The following is a 22,295-nucleotide window of genomic DNA, read 5'->3' as shown; positions in this document are numbered from 1 at the left end:
TCGGTAGGAAAGAAGGCATGTCTACCATGGTGCTAGTTGTTTTGGTGCTAGATATGCTCGGTTGATTATGGTGTAAACAGTAATCCCCCAAGTTCACGGTCAAGAAGCAACTTCTGGGTTGGGAACTTGTAAGATTTTGTATAATCATAACCAAGCATTCCCAATTTAGTAGGAGCCGTAGGGCATTTCCTAGTCCCCCAAGTTGGCAAGCTAGAAGTTGTGTCAAGCTTTAAGAGTATGGCCTAGGTGTTAGGTTGAGCAAGAGTCGTATGGTGGCTGAGGTTGTAGTACAGGTCTTGCCATATGACATAGAGCTGGGATAATGACATGTGTCCCTGGAGGCTAGGTTCGGCAGTTGGGAGCTTCGGCAGGTATTGGTCGCCTTGGAAGAGTGTCTTCCTTCGGTAGGGAAGGAGTGACTTCCTTCGGTAGGAAAGAAGGCATGTCTACCATGGTGCTAGTTGTTTTGGTGCTAGATATGCTCGGTTGATTATGGTGTAAACAGTAATCCCCCAAGTTCACGGTCAAGAAGCAACTTCTGGGTTGGGAACTTGTAAGATTTTGTATAATCATGACCGAGCATTCCCAATTTAGTAGGAGCCGTAGGGCATTTCCTAGTCCCCCAAGTTGGTAAGCTAGAAGTTGTGTCAAGCTTTAAGAGTATGGCCTAGGTGTTAGGTTGAGCAAGAGTCGTATGGTGCCTGAGGTTGTAGTACAGGTCTTGCTATATGACATAGAGCTGGGATAATTTATGAAGGTTATGTGTGGGTTGATCCTTCGGCTTGTGCTTTGGGGTTGGGCCGAGAAGCTTGTGGTGAGATCCTTGGAGCTGGGCCGAGAAGCTTCGGTAAGGCCTTGATTTTGAGCATATGCCTTGCCGTTTGGCAAGGTCACGCTTAATTTTTATTTTATTTTATTTATTTTTTTGGTGATGCCTCCTCCTAGCTTCAGCATGGGCCTTGCCATTCGACAAGGCAGGTTCAGCAAATTTTTTTTTTGTTTTTTTGTTTTTTTGTTTTTTTGTTTTTTTGTTTTTTTGTTTTTTTTTTAACCCAATAGTTCTTTTTCCCCTCTTGCCTTCTCCATGGTGCCTGTTGTTCGGCAGGTTCCTCTTTTTTTAAAAAAGCTTGGTCGGCAAGAGCGTTCTTGGAAGGAGTTTGGGTTCGGGCCTTTGGAAAAAGGGAGGCATGGCGCAACTCTATGGGCCTCCAAGCTTGTGTACAGAGCTTGGCCTTAGGAGTTTGTTTTGGAGCTGAGCCTTTGGGCTTGAGCTTGTTCGGAAATGGGGTTTCAAAACTTGTTCGGCAAGCGCCGTGTAACTTGGAACAGATCCTGCCGAACGGCAGGGGTGGTTAAAAATTTTTTGAGGCCTCTTGGAGAAGCGTGAAGGCTTCGGCGGCTCAGCAAGAGAGTGGTTTGGGTCTAGCTCAAGCTGCCTTGGGCTTCGGCAGACCTTGGAGCCGGGCCGCGTGGGTTTAGGGCATGGGTATTAGCTGAGCCCTAATTGGACTTCGGTAAGAGCATAGTGGCATGGCCTAGGGCCTTAAGCTTCGGCAAGATATGACTTTCGCTAGGGATTTATTTTTAGGAGAGGTGTGTGCCTTTTTATGCCGCCAACCTCCAGCTTCGACATCTGGGATCCTTCGAAGCTTCGGTACCATCCCTTGCGCTCCCAACGCCTTGCGTCGGTAGTTCAGAGAACCTATGAACGCGAGTGGGTCTAGGCCTCCAAGGTTTCGGAAAGATTGTGTTTGGAGCTAGGCTCCTAGGTCTCCGGCAAGAATGTGATTTTGAGGATACCCGGTTGGGCCTCCTCACTAGATTTTGCGCCGTCAAGAGCCTTGAAGGTTTTTTTTTGCTTGTTATTTGGTGATATTGGGAAGAAGACAGAGCTGCGCCCCAGAAGATTCGACAAGATTGGAGCTGGATCGTCTTAGTAAGGAGGACTTGGATCGTGGGCTTGTCCTTGCATGTGGAAGGAGAGAATAATTGAGAGTTTTGGGGAAGACTTTTTTGGAACATCCCCCATTTTCCTTTAGCCTAGCAATTGCAGTTCGGCAAGGACACTGTAACCTTGCATTTGTCAGTTTTTGTAGCTTCGGTAGGAGGGTGAAGCTGGGCTCTCTTGGTAAGGGGGAAGGAGAAGAGGTGCGAGTCCTCAACACTTATTTTCGCATGAGCCTTCCTATTCACTTTTACACGGGCCTTATCGTTCGGCAAGGCCAGTCCGAGGTTCTTTATGTGACTTATTTGCCCTTGTTTTGATGTTTAGCAGGGTCTGGAGGGAAGTGAGGCTAGATCCAGAGTGTCTGCGCCATTTGGAGTGGTGGGCTTTGGTGGTCCTTCGGTGTGGGCGAAGAGACCTAGGGAAAATTTCAAAAGAAGGCGGCTAGGCCAGCAACGTTGTGAGTCCTCATTTCTTTCTGCACGGGCCTTGCCGTTCGGCAAGGTCCTTTCAATTTGCTTCATCCGGTGTTTTTTTTTTTGGGGGTTGAAATTTGAATTTCAAATTGTGGAGCAAGTACAAGGAATTTGAGAAGGAAATTGAAAGGGTGCTAGGGTTTTCTCGTGAACCGAGGCGTGGGTACCCTTGAGGCTGTATAAATAGGAGCTTGGGGTGGAGAAGGCTTCACACTTGAGACTTGAGAGAAAAATTTCGAAAAAGTAAAGAGGAGAAAAGGAGATTTCCGAAAAGATATTAAGTGGTGGTGCTGGGGCCAAGGTGATTTCCGGCGTCTTGTTCGTGGTGGTGCAAACAAGGTTAATCCTCATTGCTCTTGAATTTCCGAATTGAAATGTCTTTGTTTGTATGAACATGGTGAAGAGTAGGATGAACACCTTGAATACGAGCATGAACTTGATGAACATCTTGAACATTGATATGACCTTGTTGAATGTATGTTTCGATCCTTCTAGCATGTGCATTAGTTCTTTTTCCTTGTTTCTGTATATTGTAGATGTCTGAAAGTTCAGGTAGAGAAAGTCATGACCCCTCTGCCTTTGGTGGGGAAGATACCGAACCTGAGAGTTCCCAGTCAGAGCCAAGCCTTAATGTGTGTTCTGAACGTTAGAGTTCCCAAACAGAGGGTGTGGTAGAAGGTTTTATAGAGAGTAGGATGGTAGTGCATGAGGGTGAGAGGGGTGAGCCATCAATAGACTCTGGGTCAGCTGCATATAGGGAGATGCAGATGAATTACAAAGAGTTAGAGGCCATAGCTAATCGGGTTCTAGCCTTGCCTCATACACCAGAAGTGGGCTCGAGTAATCAGGCATCACCATTGGGGTCCGTGGGCGTAGCCGTGGCTTCAGCTTCAGAGGGAGTGGACATACGGGTTGGTGTCCCTTTGGCGAAACGGAATACACTTACATAAGTAAAGTTGGCCGAGCTTCAGACAGATTATTGTGTTCCACCCTATGTAGACTTGAGGTTACCCACTGCAGCGGATGTGATTAGATATCCTCCGGAGGGCGCTGTGTTGATTTTTACGGATATGTACCAGCATGGCTTCAGACTACCGTTTCATCCTTGGGTGCAAATGATGTTGGCCAATCTGGGGTATGCGCCGGGGCAATATAATCCCAACTTTTGGATTCTTCTTCATGGGGTTTACATTGATTGGTGGTTGGTTGGGTTGAGGGAGCCAACATTTGAGCAGTTCATGTACTTGTACTCAATTTCGAAGCAACAGGGAAGTTTTGGCTGGGTACAAGCCAATTGCCGAAAGGCAAAAGAGAGGGGTTATTTTATTGGTCATATGCCTTCTACTCAGAAGTCCTGGAGGAACAGGTGGTGCTTGGCTTATGGTGATTGGGAGTGTCCACCAGGGAAGACCGTTGCCAAACACATTCCTACCCACTTCCAGCGTATAGGTCCTTGGCCCCATCCTTTAAGACTAATTGTTGTTTTGTTGTGTTTACTCTTGGTTTTCCATTGTTGCTTGTGCAAGTGTAAATGGCTGAGTAGTATGTAACCTTTGCTGCAGGTTCGGTGAAGTGGGGGCCAATTTCCGAGGAGCAAGAGGACGAAGTTGAGAGGGTGAGGTCACTCTTGTCAGAGACCGAACGTGAGTACCACAACTTAGTCACCTAGAAAAATCTGTTTGAGTCCAGACTTTTGCAAGGAAGTAAGTACTTGGGTCACCTATGTTGTTTGTTTTCTAATTCTTTTTTTTGTAGCTATGACTAACTTAGCCTTTTGATGTGCAGTGGCAGGTGTGATAAAGGGAATGACAAAGGTGGTCGTGAACATTGACGAAGCCGAGAAGCAGAGGCGGCTGAAGGAGAAAAGGGAGAAAGGGTCGCGGCCAAAAAGAGGTGAGAAGGAGGGAGCTGGGCACGCTGCGGAGAAGCGCCCTCGAGATGATGATGAAGGGCTCATCGCCGAAGCTTTGGCAGTGAAGAGAAGAGCTCTAGAGGAGGCCCACCAGGACGTGATGGGGACAAGGCTGAGACTTCCTCCCTTTGATTTGCAGGCACCGTCGAAGCTTCCCTTCGGCATGGAGGAGGTCTTTGCAGAAGGAATGGAGAAGGTTGACTTCGGCGGGTTGCGCCGTCAGAAGAAGGAAGTAAACCTTGCCATGCATCGGCATGAGGTGCTGTTCGGTTCATTTTTACACATGATTTTTCATGTTATTCACCCACTATTTTGAGTTAGTTCTTGACATTTTATAGCTTTTTACTTCTTTTTTGTGTTTTAATAGGTTTTACCTTGGTTTGTATGAAAATGAGCTAAAAGTGCATTATTTGATATAAATTCTGTTTTTGTTCATTTTCGTAGGTCAACTTCGTGGCCTTGGATCAGCATGTTCCGGTCCTTGGATGAGGTGATGATCTTCATAAGACTTGTTCCAATGGATGTTAACTACAACATATCCAAATTTGAGCTCCATTGGGCAAGTGTAGCCTATCCAGCTGATCGGACAATTGACGCTGGCTCTGGATGTTTGTTTTGGCCCAGTTTTCACCCCCACTTAATAGCATTTTATTTCTACTTGTTACCACACCTTTTGGTAACAATGGATTGCATTTGAGTGGCATTTCCTGAGTCAATTGGAGCCTTGGATTATACCTTAAAACAAGGTTTCATCATTTGCAAGGGGACAATGGGCAATAGCTTTAGAGAAAGAATAAGTTTTATACTAAAAGAAAAGCTGGAAAGGAGGAGAGAGAGAAGTCAAAAGGGATTGCAATCAGATTTGGGGGAGTTTTTTGCAACGGGAGAGAGGGTATTCCACCATTCTACACAATTGAGAGCAGATTTTGGAGCTTGGAGCTAGGAGAAAGCCAAGGTGCAGTCAAGAAAAGTGGAGAAGAAGACTTCCACCATTGATGATCTTGAAGCTTTCATCATTTTCTGAAAATCTGTAAACTCTTTCTAATTTCATTTTGAATTTGTGTTTGAAATGATTATGAGGAACTAAACTCCATAGCTAGGGCTTAGGTTGAAGCCCTAAACATGATTACCTTTTTGTTTTGATGCTTGAGTGTATGAATTTCTAGATATTGTTGATGAATTCCAATTCACCAAATTAATCTATCCTTGATGTATGTTCTTCTTTGATTGATCACCTCTGAAAGCATGCTTCTTGAGATTGTTGGGATTATGTGTATCCTCATGTTATCCTAAGCAATAAATGGATGAAGTAAGAATCATCCATGTGAATTGGTTTCTTGAATACCTAATGTAAACACCATGCTATTAGGATTCTTGTGATGTTCATATTCTCTTTGAACTTAATGGGTTCTCCTTGTAATTGAATCAAAGTACGAACCATACCTAGGTTCGGTTATGAGGAGGGCACAAGTATTGTAGCACGAACCATGCACTTTACGTATATTAGAGAGAATCAATGCGTCTTGAGCCACGACCCATGGTCTTGATTGCGAACATCTTCATCAACACGTTTAGAGTTCATTACTTGAGTATTCATGAACTTGGGTAGAATTGTTTAGGGTGGATTCCGAAACCCTAGTGTTTGTTACATTTTGATTTCACATCTTGATAATTCATCTCTTCCATTCTTATTTAAATTCGAAGTCCATTTACTTACATGCAATAGAAATAGATCACTTGAACCAAATCAAAACCCCCCCCAATGTGTGTGTGAGTTGCGTGTTTGACACGTTACGTGTCTTTGTTACTGAATTTTATTTCTTTCTGTAATTATTTTGGACTTTTGGTCCGCGTTGTGTTCTTCCATTTTCTGTGCTGAATCCAACCGTATAAAGAACGTGAATTTTGGACGTACGGTTGGAAAGTTATAGGCAAAACACTGGACAGAGGTCGAAACTGAAAAACAGAGAAAACGAATCTGCCCAAAAACGACCGGTCGCTTTTACCTGACGACCGGTCGCTTTTCAAGTCAAATTTTGAGTTTCGAATCTGCCCAAAAACGACCGGTCGCTTTTACCTGACGACCGGTCGCTTTAGCACTGTTCATAGGTGATAAATGGGTGATAAAAGGGTGATAGAAAATGCTGTTTGTGTTTTTGTTTAGTTTTCTTGTGTTGTTTCATTTCTTTTACACTTCTTTACTCATTTTTAGTTTCCATTTTGCATTTGTGCATTTGTGGTGTGTCAATTAAGTGTTCTTTACGTACTCAAATTAGAACTTATAGGAAGCCGACAAGTTCTTCGTGGGATCGACCCCGTACTTACATAATCTATACTTCAATAGATTCGTGCACTTGCGGGTATTTTTAATTGGTTGTTTGCACATTAATTTGTGTCCTCTTAGGAATGCAACAGGTGCTGTTGGTCAACGTCTTCCTGGAAGGCGTGAAGAGTGACCCCGAGACCCTGGCGAGGACGCCGACTTCTTTCTTCGCAGAGCGGGCGCAGAAGACGATCCTGACGTCTGCTTATGTAAGTTGTGTTTGTAATGATTTCATCTTGCTATGCTTGTTGTTCTTGTACTAACAATACATTGTTTTGTAGGCCTTTGGCGAGGTGTACGTCAATATGGTGAAGGCAGACAAGGATCAGCCCACACATAACCTTCATAAATTATCCCAGCTCCATGCCATATGGTAAGACCTGTACTACAGCCTCAGCCACTATATGACTCTCGCTCAGCCTAACACCTAGGCCATACTCTTAAAGCTTGACACAACTTCTAGCTTGACAACTTGGGGGACTAGGGAATGCCCTACGGCTCCTACTAAATTGGGAATGCTCGATCATAATTATACAAAATCTTACAAGTTCCCAACCCAGAAGTTGCTTCTTGACCGTGAACTTGGGGGACTACTGTTTACACCATAATCAACCGAGCATATCTAGCACCAAAATAACTAGCACCATGGAAGACAAGCCTTCTTCCCTGTCAAAGGAAGTCACTCATTCTTCCCTGCCGAAGGAAGACACTCTTCCAAGGCGACCAACACCTGCCAAAGCTCCCGACTGCCGAACCTAGCCTCCAGGGACACGTGTCACCACCACAGTGGCTTGCACAAAGTCCCACATCAAAACTTTGTGCAAGCCTTTCATTTTCACCTCCCTATAAATAGGGAACAGTACCCAAGATGAAATGGGTAACTATTTTCTCACCTTTACTGTTACTCTTCCAAAATTACCATAAATAGCTGACTTAAGCATCGGAGAGTCTTCGGCAGGCACCACACCTGTGTCCGAAGCTTGACGACTGCTTCTTCCTCTTATGTTCTGCAGGTCATTCGATTACCAAAGGTCCTCACCTTCTTCCCTGCTGAAGATACCACCTTCCTACACATTTCTTTCCTAAGTTGACCCTCCCAAAAGGAGCATCAACAAAATGGTTTCAAAACCTTCAAACCACAGCAGCAGAGATCAACAGATCAAAAATAGGGTTATCGTACCTCCATTGAAATACCCAGAGCTCTCAAACAACCCTGAAATTCAAATTCTCAATCGGGGTTTCTTTAATTATGGATTTTCTTTGACAATTTCGTGATTGAGGCTTGATTGGTTTCAGAAATTTTTGTACTATTATTTATGGTTGAGGTCACACGCAATTTGGTCATATGGTAGAATTTCTCTTTGTAAACATCAACATCTTGATGCAGGCCCAAAAACTAGTTTGTTTACTTCTCTAGTTAATTAATTTTGTTTCCCTTACTCTACATGTTTTGCAATGTTTGTGTTGATCATTTAGCCATATTGTTCTTCTTCATTTCTCAATGATGAATTGCTGATATCAAAGTTTGAAAGCTTAATCATATCCGAGTTTAGTTCATTTTTTAGTAAACACCATGCTAATCAGCTAGATGGTGCTTAATAACCATGCATCAAAGTTCTTGAGGTTCAAGAGCATGATTGAGATTATTGGTTTCTAAGTCAGAAACTAGTTTATCAGAGAAAGAAAACCCTCATCAGTTTTTAAACCCAGGCCTCAGATTTGATTTAGGTACAAGCTTAGGCCTTAGATTTTTGTGGGCAAAACCAGAATTTTCCCAATGGATCACAGGATATATGAACACTTATTGTGATAAGAAATTGTAAAACAACATCAGAGCCACTCATGTTAAAGGTTTATTATGTGTTTTAATTTTCCAGTTCATTTTTGGGCCCCAACTTTTAAATGGGGTCTAACCATTGCAAATATTCTTGACTCCTCAAAACCACCTGATGGATTATTGTTGGATTATGTTTGAACCACATGATTCAATTGAGGCCAATGAAAAATTTAACCTCATCGATCGCTTCTTTCTCCCAGACCTACTACTTTATGACTGGAATGCTACATGTAGATTTTTAGTTTGTATTAAGCAAAACAAAGTGATACATTGGGGTCTGCAATGTGGTACATGTAGCAGAACTTCCCTATATAAACATCTTCATTCAGCACCTTTAACCCCGCGCATACAAGCCATTGAAAGAGGGTTAATTAGGTGGTAGAGGGTGTTTATCCCTGCACTCAAAGCCAGAGTTTGAATCCTTCCCTTTTCTTTTCGCCTTCCTTTTAACCAAAAGGAAAGAAAAACCTTACAAAGCTTTGGTCATTGCAGTATTTCAGTCACTAACAAGTTAACAACGGCTATTCGCCTAGAGAAAACAGCGTTCCATCGCCTAATTAAGAGCACTGCTAGCTGCTAGTTGTATTGTAAGGCTGCTTTGTAGCAAGATATGCCTATTACATATACGAATTCATGAAAAACCCAAAGAATATGACATAAACAGGTGATGTACAAGACTTGTATTTCTTAATGGTGAAGATGTTCATGAAAAAGAGTTTAAAATGCCTTCAAAGTCACCTCTCAACAAATGAATAACTTGAACCAGCGGATGTACAATTTTTTAATGGCTTTGACCAAATCATAAAGAGACACAATTTTGATTCTATCCTCTGCTTAAATATTATACAGTCCCTTTCTTCTAGTCAAATGGTATTCAATCGACATAATAATAAGTTCCTTTCTTCTTCCTCCTCAGTTTTGCTACATTACTTCAAACAAATAGAGAGAGAGAGAGAGAGAGAGAGAGAGAGAGAGAGAGGTCAAATTCTAAGCTGCAAGCAATTTGGAACCACCCAGCCGGCCCGAAAACTAGTTCGTTTACTTCTCAAAATCTACTTACTCAACAAATCTCTACATGTTTGTGTTGATCATTTAGCCATATTGTTCTTCTAATTTCTTAATGATGAATTGTTAGTATGAAAGTTTGATATCAAAGCATCCCCTGCAGATCATATAACTGAGTTCTGTACATTAAAGTTTTAGTAAGAACCGTGCAAATCAGCTCCATAGTGCTTTATTATTATTATGCATCGAAGTTATTCAAATTAAAGATCACGACTGAGATTATTATTGATTTCTAATTATTAAAAAAAAAATCCTCATCAGTGTTCAACAATCCCTAACCTCAGGTTATTGATTTTTCTTACATCTCTTGTGTTTCAGTCAACCAAAAATATGAAAACTACTGTTGTGATGCTAATTGTAAAAGAACATCAGAACCACTCATACATGTGTTTTAATTTTGCAGTCCATTTTTGGGCTCCAACTTTTAAATGGGGCGTAACCATTGCCAATATTATCGACTCTTCAAAACCACCTGAGCAACTCTCCTACGTTCAGCAGTGAGGTTGGTTTAATAGATTTCTCTCTCTCTCTCTCTCTCTCTCTCTCTCTTTGTTTTTTTGAGGCCTCTGATAGAAATTTTTGTCATCCCCATTTTATTTTCTCCAGCCCTTACATGCAACGGACTTATATGGGCAAGAAACAGCGCAATAATTATACCAGTAATTAATTCTAAACTTTAGTTCATTAACTTAATGCTTAATTTTTTTTTAGGCCAATAATTTTGCAGTATATATAAGTTTTGAGTTTTTTCTTATAGTTTGTTCATTTTGAGACTGCAGAAGAACTGGAATCTTTTCAGTGTCAGTATTGGGATGGCTGCAGCTTCCATGTTTCAACTTTCACGTAAAATTCAATAAGTAGTGGTCATTCACATATTTTCATTTTCTTTCTTATTTTGAAAAGTAATTACAATGAATTAATCATCATCCATTTCCACATTTTCCAGGCATGACTTATCTCCCAAAAACCAACAAGCTGCTGCAAAAGAATCACTTCATCAACTTATTATAGAGTAACTTGGCGTAGGGCACACTTTGATTTGAGTTATGTAAACTGATTATTACTTTCTTTCTTTTTTTGAAATACAATCAATGGTAAATTACGGAAGAGTGAGATTAAACTTGAGTGTAATGGATAAGCACACCGTGCCCAACTAACCCAACTATTTGTGTTATAATTACTTAATAATTTTTTTTTTTTTATGTATTAATGTTGGATTATGTTTGTCAATAAAGCCCATTTTGGTAGCTGTGTCTTATGCTACGTTTTTCACCAATCACTCCATTTGTAATAAACATTGCTCCAAAAATTAAATGAATATAACAGACAAAGAGAGTTCTAAATAGAAAAATATATGTATATATACAAAAATCTAGAAAGTTCACTGGCTTGGCTAATCCCTTAATCCCTATGGTCATCCGCCAGCACATACGTAACATGCGGTCAACTACACACTGCTGTTAATGTTAGCAATATTCCCACATATCACTAAAGTACGCCGCCTCTTATTCCGCGGCCCCATTCCTATATAAGCAACTGATCGTCAAAATTCTTTTACCATTTGACGTCTTAAAAATTGAGCTGATATATAGGACAACGTAATTCTCAGAATATCCGCTTCTCAGAAAGACAGAGTTCGATCATAATCTGAGTAAGTCATCCCAATTCTCAATCTAGGTTTCTTCAATTATGGATTTTTCTTTCATAATTTCATTATTGAGGCTTAATTGGTTTCAAAAATCTCTGTACTATTCAATTTAGTTCGTTCATTTTTTTTTTTTTTTGGTCAAGGGAACTGTATTCATTAATAGTGGGAAACATTACAAATTGAGGAAACTCATTTCAAAATGCAGCCCAACACCAACAAATAAAGCAGGCCCAGAGAAACATAACCTAATAAACACAAAAGCCCATACAACATTAACAAAGAAACCCTAGATCTAGAAACACAGGAGCAGCCGCACATAGCATGCCAACAATCCCACCAAAGCAAATCCACCACCACCAAGGAGAAGTAACCGATACCAGGGGGTATCAAAGAGGCCAACGGAAGATGGGGGTGAGCAGGCCACCCGCGCGGAAGCGCTCCCATAATCCAAGAGTCAAGTGCAGTATTCACTTTAATCGCAGCCACGGACCACCACATGCCATCGAGGAAGAACAACGAGAGCAGTGGACGCGGAACCGAGGAGCAAACGGTGGTGGTTAAGAACTGGCGACCAGACGAAGTCGCTGGCCATGTGTGGACGGCTACATAACAGAGAAGTGATGAAGGGAGGATAGATGTAAGAAGCGGAGGGTGAAAAGTGAAGGTGTCTGGGGAAGAAAGGAGAGGGAGATATGGGAGATAAAGGGTCTCACAGAGTGGGCTTACCTTAGGGAAAAACAGAAAAAAATCAAAGGAAACCGAAGTAGAGGCAAGGAGCCCCAGATATGAGACAAGGCTCAGGGAAAAAACACCCATTTCGGGTGGGGAGAAGCCAGGGACTCTCAAAATGGAGGAGGAGGAAGAGAGCTCTCTAGAGAGCTCTCGGCTGTTCGTTCATTTCTATGCCTATGGATTATGTTGATGGTTTGAAAACTGTTTGCCCATTTATTTTTTTTCTCAGTTTGAGCTGATTTTCATTGAAATTTCAGGTGAATTCTTGTTTGTTTTTGTTGTTTTTGTCAGTGGGGTAATATTAGGTACTTATGGGTGCTTTTGATTACCGCTAAAGTGGAAAACTTTATGTGGGTTTTCTATCTTATTTCAAAATTTTGATGGTGGAATGAAGAAATGATAGTTTTCATTGGGTATTGAAAAGACTGATGATTTTCACTTAGCTTTCTTCATTATTGTACTTCAGTAAATAAAGTTTAAGAATTTAAGTGTGCATCTTGTATAAGTAATTTTGGTTTGTTGGTAAATCTGCATACATTCTTATATATATATCAGAAGTTGACATTTTCTCTTTGGAGCTATAGCTATTATTATAGACAATAAAGATGCACATAATCAAAAAAATTTGTCACACTGTGTTTTGCAGGACAACATGCAAGATCCACAAGTTGAACACAACATTTGGGTCATATGGAGAGGAAAGAAGTTTAATGTGGAGATCAAAGAGGGCGCTACTCTCAAGGACCTCGGGCATGAACTGCAAAAGTTAACTAATGTCAAAGCAGATACGATGAAGCTAATTGTTCCACAGTTTCTAATAAAAGCTCAAAATTGCTATCTCCTTTCTCTGATGAGCATGAGAAGTTGAGTTTAGAGGAAACTTCAATCATTGAGGTATCATATTTAGTTGTCTTTGCATAAATGGTTTTACAATCAGAAAAGAATATCTGGCTATGGATACTGCTTATGGAGTTTGGTTTTTGTACTTGTCTATAAGATCTGATAACTTGTCCCAAAAGAAGTTCAATGTCAGCGACTTAGATGGCAAGGCGGCACACTTAAGCACCCTTTCGATTTCTGTTCAAGTTTCACTAATGATGTGCAATAAATTTCTTTAAGGGGATAATCTTGCTATTTGATTGAATTTATATGATGAACTTTCTGAGTTCTTGCATGATAACTGATTGCTTTTCTTCTTGTTCAGGGAAAGTCCGTCAGAATGATGGGAGTGTCTGAACATGAGGTTGATGAAGTTTTACAACATGCAAAGACAAACTTAAGGATAGCTGGATTTGATGAAGAGGAAATGAGATTGAGGCAGCGAATGTCATACAGGCCTCATACTCTGAAACTTCCACAAGGACCTTATATCTTTTGTGATTTCCGAACACTTCAACTTCCAGGAATTGAGGTATTCTAAAATTATGTATGAGGAAATGTGAAGATATTGCAATTATCAATTTTTGGTAGAGGCTTTTAACTTCAACTTCTTGTTACTTGTCTGCAGTTGAACCCTCCGGTGTCAGAGGCATTGAAAAGAATGCACATGCTTGCTGCAGATCCTGGAATTATTTCTGTCATGAACAAGGTATCATTGAATGCATATTCTCACACTTAGTATAAGCAGAATGTCCAGTATGCTGTGCATATGATTCCTTGGTATACTCTTGCGTCTCTGCTGGTAATTTATCTTTGCATTGTTCTTTTTAAAGCATCGTTGGCGTGTGGGAATCATGACCGAGATGGCCCCTGTTGGTTATGTTGGCATAAGTCCCAAATGCATCCTTGGGTTCAATAAGGTAATCACACTATAAACATCAGAATATATGATGAAATTAGTAGCAATAGTATTTTCTCTTTTCTTTTAATTTCTGATTGACACTTGGTTGCTATTGCAGAACCACGGGGAGGAGATATCTCTGCGCCTTCGAACTGATGACCTTAAGGGTTTCAGGAAATATGAAAGTATCAAGAAAACTCTTTTGCATGAGCTTGTAAGCTATATATTTTTGTTGACCTTCGAACTGATGACCTTAAGGGCTCGTTTGGTACACAGGACTGTCTTGGCATGGACTATGCTTAGGGACTGTCTTGGCTTGGCTTGGCTTGGTCTAAGTTGGATAACACTTATCCTGCGTTTGGTGTACGCTTGGACTAGGACTAGATTTTTTTTTATTTTTTCAAAACTATCTATGTATATGTATATATGTATAAATACATATATTATGTATGTGTACATATGTATTTTATAATATATGTGACATGTATGTGTATATACATGTATATATGTATATTATAAATAATATAAACATATGTATGTATATATATATATATATGTACACATACATGTATATTCATGTATATATATTATAAAATACATATATATATTATATTATAAAATACATATATATATATATATGTATGTATGTATTATACCCATGTATATATGTATATTATATATATACATACATTATACATATATAATATATGTGTATATAGGTGTATATATGTATATTATAATATATACATGGGTATAATACATACATATATATATGTATTTTATAATATATATATATATACATGTATATATGTATATTACAATATATATAATACATATATAATGTATATGTGTATATATGTGTGTATATGTATACTATAATACATACATGGGTATAATATATATACACATATATGTATATATATGTATATATATATATGTATTATAATATATAATATATAATATATATTACATATATACACATATGCTATTATTATAATATTAATATGTATATGTGTATATGGGTATATTATAATAATAATATACATGTATATATGTATATGTATATTATATATATATTATATATGTATATATATGTATGTATATATATATATATACACATATATGTACATATATACATATATTATATATTTATGTGTATATACATATATTTATGTGTATGTACATATATACACATATATGTACATTATAGTATATGTGTAAGTAAGTTTAATAATAATAATATATGTTATTAATTTTACAATATAATATATGCATTTTATATATTGGTGAGCATTGGGACTAGCTAATCCTCCTCTTCCACATGGGATTAGTAGTCCCCTTCTAAGGAGGTGTTTTTGGTGGGCCCAGTATTAACAATCCCATCTAAGACTAGGATTAGATAAAACAAACACGGTACTAAATTTAGTCCAAGCCAGTCCAAGCCAATCCCGTGTACCAAACGAGCCCTAAGGGTTTCAGGAAATGATGTCACAACCCTAAGGTAACAGCTCAGGCTTTTTTGCCTTTAGAGCCTGACAGGGCTTGTGGAGCTCGTGCCGTGCCTGGGCTGTTTTATACTGCTGGAAACTGCTTCTTGGGCCTAGCCCCCTTGCTCGGGCTGGGGGCCTCCACTGGAACAGCTCTTAGGTGTGTGGAATAGGCTATCTGATTCGATCTGATAACTCTTTAACTAATCGAACATGAGCCCAATTAATCCAAATTGGTGATAATTTGATTGCCTTAATACGATATTAAATTGTGTTTAAATTTATGTTTGTTGTAAATGTTATATATATTTGCATGAGTATGTCAAATAGAGATGTGTTTATCATTAATTTTTCAGCAGCAACGATCTGTTCTTCTCGGAGGCCATCGTTGTGTATCAAATTCCTGTGGTGGATCATATATACTTGAGTTATAAATCCCCAGTCTTTCAGTAATTAAACTACAGAGGAAAGAGATCATGCTTGAATGAAAACAAATAAAACTTACAAAATCGATGAGGCTAGGTTTGTTGGAGTACATGCTTGAAAGAGAGCCTCAGGTATAATCGCTGAATCAATGAGAATATTTGGGAGGGATATGTAAGGTATCGTGGCTTTATAACGAATAATCCACTCAGTTAGGAAATGAGCTCGATAAGCGAATAAGCATGGTAGCCGCGCAAGCTGCAACTCCAAAGCAACTGTTCCAGAAGCACATAACGCAACACTACTTGCATGCAGGTCAACATGAGTAACAAGTTTGAGCAAGAATAGACAAATTAATAAAGCACGCATTCCAAATTACAGAGTGTGTAAACTTGGCTTTAGATATGCTCAGATTCATTCCCTGTTGGCTATCAAACGAAGTGACGAAAAATTAATACACTACAGTGAACTTTGCTAACAGCCCGATTACTTGTCAACTCTAGATATTTAAAATTTTGCATATACAAAGGTGATTTTTTCATTCACATCCACAGGAAATTTCTGAGAAATATGCCATAAAAACTTAAAACTATGGGCCCGTTTGATAACCATTTCAATTTTAGTTTTTAATTTTCATTTTTTGTACTAGAGTATAGAAGAAAATGAAAGTGAGGATAAAATTGAGAAGGGAGGATGAGAGGGAGGAATAACAAAAGTGAAAACAAAATCTTGAAAGTGAATACAATTTGAAATAGATTTCAATTTTTAGTTTTTGTTTTCACTTTTGTTACTCATCCTTCCCATCCTCTCCTCTCATCTTCCCTCTCAATACCATCTTCACTCTCATTCTCACTTCAATTCTCCCTCTTTTTCCTCTATACTCTAGCACAAAAAATGAAAACTAAAAACTAAAATTGAAATGGTTATCAAATGGGCCCTAAAGTGAGAATCCTAGTCACCGAATTTTATATCATCCACAAGAAAGGTGATTCATTTCACTTACACTGAATGCATCATATTTTTGGTGCAGGGATCCTCCTCGAATCAATATAGCAGGCACATGCCACTTGTTAGTGATTGGCACAGGAAGATGTCAGGTAAACCATTGTAAATAAAAATGGGTGTTTTTATATTCATACTCCTTTCCCTGCAAGTTAACCCCTCTTTTCTCTTATACAAGGAGGTGACTTTTGTTGACGCCAAAAAGTGGTTCTCTGACTTTGAGGGTCAACTTAGTAATTTTATACCTTCGGTATGCTTGTGGCCTCGGTAGGGAGCGTGATCTGCAAAGATGAGAGAATGCTCGGTAAGACCCAAGGCACCGGTGTGGTACCGGCCGAAGGCTCTCCGATGCTTAAGTAAGTTCGGGAATAGAAAGTTCAACTGACAGATCAATAGGCTTGTATGCCGTTAGTTCTGATTACCTCTATTTTGGGGTAGTTGGCTTCTTTTATAGGCCTTGGGAGGTGTGCATTTCGTTGATAATTTCGATGTGGGACTGTGGACGTCGCTGGGGAGCATGCCACGTGTCCCATGAGAGGGTGTTGCCCTAATGGGGCGATCGGTAGGTAGGGTGCCGAGGGCGTCCCTGACCAAGCGCGAAGTCTTCCAAGTGTCTCGTCCTCATTGGCGGTTCATTTTGGGTAAAAACAACTTTTATTTTGATGAATTGCCACCATCCACCGTCTCACCAGAGTTTAAACGGAACAGAACTCGAAGTTGAAATACCAACGCTTCCTATTACTAGCACAAACTCAAAGACCTGCTAGCCAAGGAAGCCTTTTGCATGCTCCATCTGTTTTATATTTATCCAATTAGGGAGTAAAAATACAACAAACCTCAATGATAGGAGCTTCATGGGCCTTGGATGACCTCCTAAGAGCACCTCCAGCCTTTACCCAAGACTGGGCAAAAGGCCCCCCAAGGCAGCCCAAGACAGCTCCAGCGGAAGAAAAATGGCCCGGGCAAATGGTGGGTCCCATCGAACTGGGCAAGCCCACGGGCAAATCTTGCCTGGGCTGCAGCCCAAAGGCGCTGACGTCAGCGAGTAAAAAAAATTCAAAAAAATCCAAAAAAATTTCAATTTTTTTTTTTTTAAATACAAAAAAATTGTAGATATTTTCCCTATAAAATATATAACAATTTTATTCACTTTCTAAATTGTTTATATTTTGTTGCATAATCTTTTTTTTTTTCTTGCCCTTGCCCTAGCCTTCCAAGGGTGGAACCAACTAAGGCAAGGCTGGCACTATTCATGTGAATAGTGTCAGTCCTTGCCTTGCCTTAGCCTACATGAGTGGAGGTGCTCTAAAGACCTCAATAACAGTAAATCTGCTCCTGTAAATTTTCCATGCAATCAATGGACAACTTTAGAGAAATACAGACACCATTTAATAATATCACACCGACCAATCACCCACTTTTACCAATGCTTTTTATCTTTCATCATAATACTTCTACCGAACATAGAGAAAGGACGGATTGTAAAGGTTGCAAAAAGTGCAACCAGAGGTGAGTTTTGGAAATGCAAATCGTATTAAGCTTGGGTCAACGGTCTCATGGACGTTGGCAATAACATCAAAATTAAGCATACAAAATTTACAAGAGTAGATGTTGTGAAGATAACTTTGTATTAGGCCATGCGTGAATGAAAAAAATAGTTCCACTTACAAAACTTAAACTAGAGAAAAGAAAAACAAACATCCTTATCACCCTGTCAAATCTTATACACTGTAGTATGAGCAGTCACTCCCAATTTACATCCAGATATTAATAAAACTCATCGGAGTCAGGATACTTTGCTCCACAGTTGATCCGCAAAAGGGGTTTTCAAAAACAGGATATTCAAGTACTATCCATTGAAATATCACTTGTGTTTGAATTTGGTGGACTCGCACCAAAAGTGCTCCCGGAGATATCATTTCGAGCCTGGCTGGCTCCAAATGTAAACTCAAGTGGAGGAATATCTAGGGCAGGCCGGGAAAAAATGGAGGTCGTGCCAACATTGTTAAATGTAGGGATAGGAACTGAATCATTAACTCTTGGGAATCCAAAGCTGAACGAAGGTGCAGCTACTACTGGTGGGAAGGCTGGCAAGGTTGGGTTGCCACTACCAGCTGATCCAAAGATCTTCTCCTCATACTCCTGCAGTTGCCGGTAGTTAGCTGCATCCATAAACACAAATGAAAGTCAGAGATGTAAAATTGTTCAAAACTAAGTGGACAACAATGTTCACTTTGTTTTAAGTATGGACATGTTCTAAGTTTCCTGCAGAGGTCCCTCATCAAGATGAAAGAGGGAAAAACAAGGTGCAATAGTATCTAGTATCTACCCACCCAACCAAATAAAAAATTTCATTCCAGTGTAGTCAACAATATCAGCATTTATCAACCTCTATGCAAGCAGGCTAGTTTCCAAAATCAAATGTTCTGGCTCGTGTTCCAATATCTAAAGTTATTGTTCAATTGAATGCTCCTTTTAAGAAATGCTGAGACAGATCTTCATTGCATACCTTCACTTAATTCAACCGATGGTCTCCGTTCTTTCACCCACTGGTAACACTGGGCAAGTCTCCATCCTCTGGATTTCATCAAATAAGCTATTACAATAGCCGGCGACCTGTTATAAAGAACATAAATCTCATGAAATAAACGAGAAAAAGCATTTCCTATGATTAAGGAGTTAGTAAAAACCAAAAGGCTGGTGGTGGCTAAGTGACATATTAACTGCACTCTAGAGTTGCGTGTGCAACTCAGTGTGCACTTTAGGAATGTACCCAGAAAGTAACTAATTTTTTTTTTAATGTTTTTTAAAAAAGCATGATTTTCAGCTTCACCTATTTTTCCCTGACATGCAGTGCACTAAAACACGAGCCTTGTCCCTTTCACACTGCTCTGCAAAATCAAGCACGCTCCATTCAGTAGGAAATTTAAGCAATAGAAAGCAAATTTGAACTGCTATAATAAGGTCCGTCTCATTGTTCCAACTTTCCATTAGCTTCTATTGTTTCAAACTTGATTTGCGGCCCTTAGTCCAAAGGTTATAACAAGAAAAGATAACTTGAGAATGGATATTGGGGTAGTTGACTAGTAAATCTATATAACGTTTTTGTGTTGCAAGCATGCTGAACCCAGTGGATGGTACCACAATGTGACAGCAGAATCCACATATTTCGTCAAATAAAGTAAGAATTCAAATAAGGGGGCAATTAGGTAAGTGTGAATCAAGAAAGCATTCATTGTTATCATAATGAGCAAAACAGGGCCAAGTAAAAGGCTTGCTTAAAAGCTCAGGAACAGTTAAAAACGTTTCTGCCAATAATCTTTACTCATCAAAATTCAATCTGTTTAGCTATGAAGTGTCCCACATTAAAGAACCCCTCAAGATCGAATTTTTCCAATGTTTCTGTTAACAAGTTTCAATGGCTCCGGAAATACTTTAATCTATCCTATATCAGGAGAATCTATAGAAAACCTATAAACCAACAAGCTGAAAATGTACCCGGCTAAATAGAAAGCAACAGAAAAAAAAATTAAATGTGTGGATGTCAGTGAAGGAAGTAAAAGGTATGTCCCAACTATCACTAAAACATTTTCCAATTAGAAAATCCCTGCTATTTAAACATATTATGAGCCAAATTGATTTGCATCAAAAAAGGAGTACACACCTAAAAATTGATTTGCATCCTCAAATTGCAAAATTTTGTCATCTTGGAGGTAGTGATAAGTGAAAGAATTCTTGTAAAGATTTTGACAAGCAGGAACCGTCTGCATATAGAGTGAGAAAAAACATTACACAAGAATGTCAAGCATTTAATTGCTGGAGACTAACTATTTTAAGCCAAAAAAAAAAAGCTGAGATGTGCACATATATATGCATGTATGTACGCATATGATAGTTTCCACACTAAAATCACATGTTAATTCTCAAAATACAAATCATCAAAAACAACTCAATGAACATATTCCAATAAATTCAGGTCAAGAAGTAAACCACGCATTCTTTATCCAGGTCCATTTATACTCATAACCCCAAACACAGCCTTTATACACCTTTCTTAGACTTCCTATTGTCCTTATAGCTCCTTGAGAACAAAATGAATCTTCCACAATCTAGGATGAACTTTATGCATTGATGCTACTATTTACTTCTTCATGTTGTACTCATGAATCTCAACATCAACTCAACTACTTTAAGCTTATAGACACCCTAACTTTTGATCTCAACCACTACATTTAACAAAGCACAGATGCTCCCGTAGCTATCTCATTGAATTCTCTGTACACTTCCTCATTCTGCAAGTTCCCTGCAGGTTGAGATCAAACCACTAGCGTAGATAACATTTACAGCTTTAGTATCTCTTATCCATAAAAAATGGATTAACTAGAGACAAAGCACGTATCAAACACTCAATACCGTTCTCCATTTGACGGTACTCAATAATACTCTGCATACACGTCCAATTAGCACAATCAACATACGAAAACGAATGCCAATGAAAAAAAATCGAACCTTTAAATTAAACTGACTCTTCCAAAGTAGCAAAAACCAAACCCAAACTCGTTGTTGTATTTACAATTTTATTACCAGGCATTAAAATAAATAAATAAAAAAAAAAAAAACAAAGGTGCAAAATCTTACGTTTAGAACACGAGAGATTCCCTGAGTCTTGAGAAGCTCAGAGCGCGAAGCGTTATCGTAGCTACCCAAATAGAGAAACTCTGGCACGATCGCAGAAGGAAAGGCACTAACTGGGATCGAAGTTTTGTCAGATAAATCCGGCATTCGATGGCCACAAACCCCACAGACCTCTCCTTCTTCGTATTTGTGATAGTGGCCACAAACCCCACATGGATTCTCCCTCTCCCTCTTCCTCATAGCCTAAGGCAGCGATTAGACACCGACCCAGATGCGAAAAAGACTTCTAAATCACAGAACACCAAAAACCCAGATCAATAAATAGAGAAATCGATGCGGATTGGAAGAGAGCGTGCCAAAAAATCAAAGTGGGTCGTTAAAGCTTTCAACTTTGATAAAGCCTGAAGTGGGAAGAACGAAAAAGAGAGAGATTTATAAAGAGAGCTAGAGACAGAGAGTGAAGAAGTAGAGGGCGTTACAAGGAAGCCTCTTTTTTATCAGACAGATGATGAGTTTTGAGTTCTCGGATTCGCGTTTTGGCTTTAGGCTTCTCTCACTGACAAACGCTGTCCTAGTAACGGTGTGATACGGTAGTAGGAGAAAGAAGAAAGACAGGAAAAGCTATGAGATCAAGGCAGTGTCTTTATATATATTTGTTGAATATTTTATTTCATTCCCTATTTACAGAAGACGTTGTTTAACTCCCCTGTTTTTTTTTTTGGGTCTGAATTGTTTAACTTGCTTTTGTTTTGCTGCTTTGAGCTTCTCCTTCTTGTTGTTGAAGGCCGTGTGATAGAGTACAGAAAAGCCCAGATTTCCTTTTCTTTTGATGATCATCATCCACAGGAGGGCTTTTTCCCAAGCCCTACCCATTAGTACCCAATCATTGTTTTCATTTGGACCACCTACGGTTTTGGGGCCCATTTACCTCCTCCCCAATCACATCATGCCATCTGGATTGTAGTGCTGACTAGAGATCACTGGCATAGTCATGGTCAACAGCACAGTTTTTGCTCAAGCTTGACGTTAG

At 39.4% G+C, this 22,295-nt stretch overlaps 2 protein-coding genes and 1 long non-coding RNA gene across 5 annotated transcripts; 2 read left to right on the top strand and 1 right to left on the bottom strand.

The window, feature by feature from the left end:
• The first annotated feature begins 9,968 nt into the window (after positions 1 to 9,968).
• LOC148295984 (uncharacterized) lies at positions 9,969 to 10,693 on the top strand. 2 transcript variants are annotated; one of them, XR_015834751.1, is made up of 4 exons: positions 9,969 to 10,060; positions 10,165 to 10,217; positions 10,338 to 10,401; positions 10,505 to 10,693. It is a non-coding gene; the product is annotated as an uncharacterized LOC148295984 (long non-coding RNA). The 2 variants fall into 2 exon arrangements; XR_015834750.1 differs by having other exon boundaries at positions 10,338 to 10,415.
• Positions 10,694 to 11,081: 388 nt separating this feature from the next.
• Positions 11,082 to 14,192, top strand: LOC110745352 (DNA-dependent metalloprotease WSS1 homolog 2-like). The gene is made up of 6 exons (XM_088250017.1): positions 11,082 to 11,209; positions 12,585 to 12,832; positions 13,143 to 13,349; positions 13,446 to 13,526; positions 13,651 to 13,737; positions 13,837 to 14,192. Exons 3-6 carry the CDS (start codon positions 13,158 to 13,160, stop codon positions 14,188 to 14,190), a joined length of 714 nt encoding a protein of 237 aa, XP_088106143.1. The 5' UTR covers positions 11,082 to 11,209; positions 12,585 to 12,832; positions 13,143 to 13,157; the 3' UTR covers positions 14,191 to 14,192.
• Positions 14,193 to 18,239: 4,047 nt separating this feature from the next.
• On the bottom strand, positions 18,240 to 21,959 carry IBR5 (indole-3-butyric acid response 5). Of its 2 annotated transcripts, XM_088251230.1 has the most exons (6): positions 21,745 to 21,959; positions 21,269 to 21,551; positions 20,295 to 20,394; positions 19,464 to 19,521; positions 19,140 to 19,246; positions 18,240 to 18,792 (listed from the first exon to the last, which is right to left on the bottom strand). In XM_088251230.1, the coding sequence occupies exons 2-6, from the start codon at positions 21,503 to 21,505 to the stop codon at positions 18,473 to 18,475; spliced, it is 822 nt and encodes a 273-aa protein (XP_088107356.1). In that variant the 5' UTR covers positions 21,506 to 21,551; positions 21,745 to 21,959; the 3' UTR covers positions 18,240 to 18,472. The 2 variants fall into 2 exon arrangements, with proteins under 2 accessions (XP_088107356.1, XP_021832577.2); XM_021976885.2 differs by having other exon boundaries at positions 21,269 to 21,958.
• Positions 21,960 to 22,295: the final 336 nt, after the last annotated feature.

The sequence above is a fragment of the Prunus avium genome, chromosome 3 (assembly GCF_965620075.1).
Source record: "Prunus avium chromosome 3, drPruAviu1.hap1.1, whole genome shotgun sequence".
Taxonomy (NCBI): Eukaryota; Viridiplantae; Streptophyta; class Magnoliopsida; order Rosales; family Rosaceae; genus Prunus; species Prunus avium.
The sequence above is the reverse complement of the archived record's forward strand: the minus strand, read 5'-3'. Positions and strand labels throughout refer to the sequence as shown.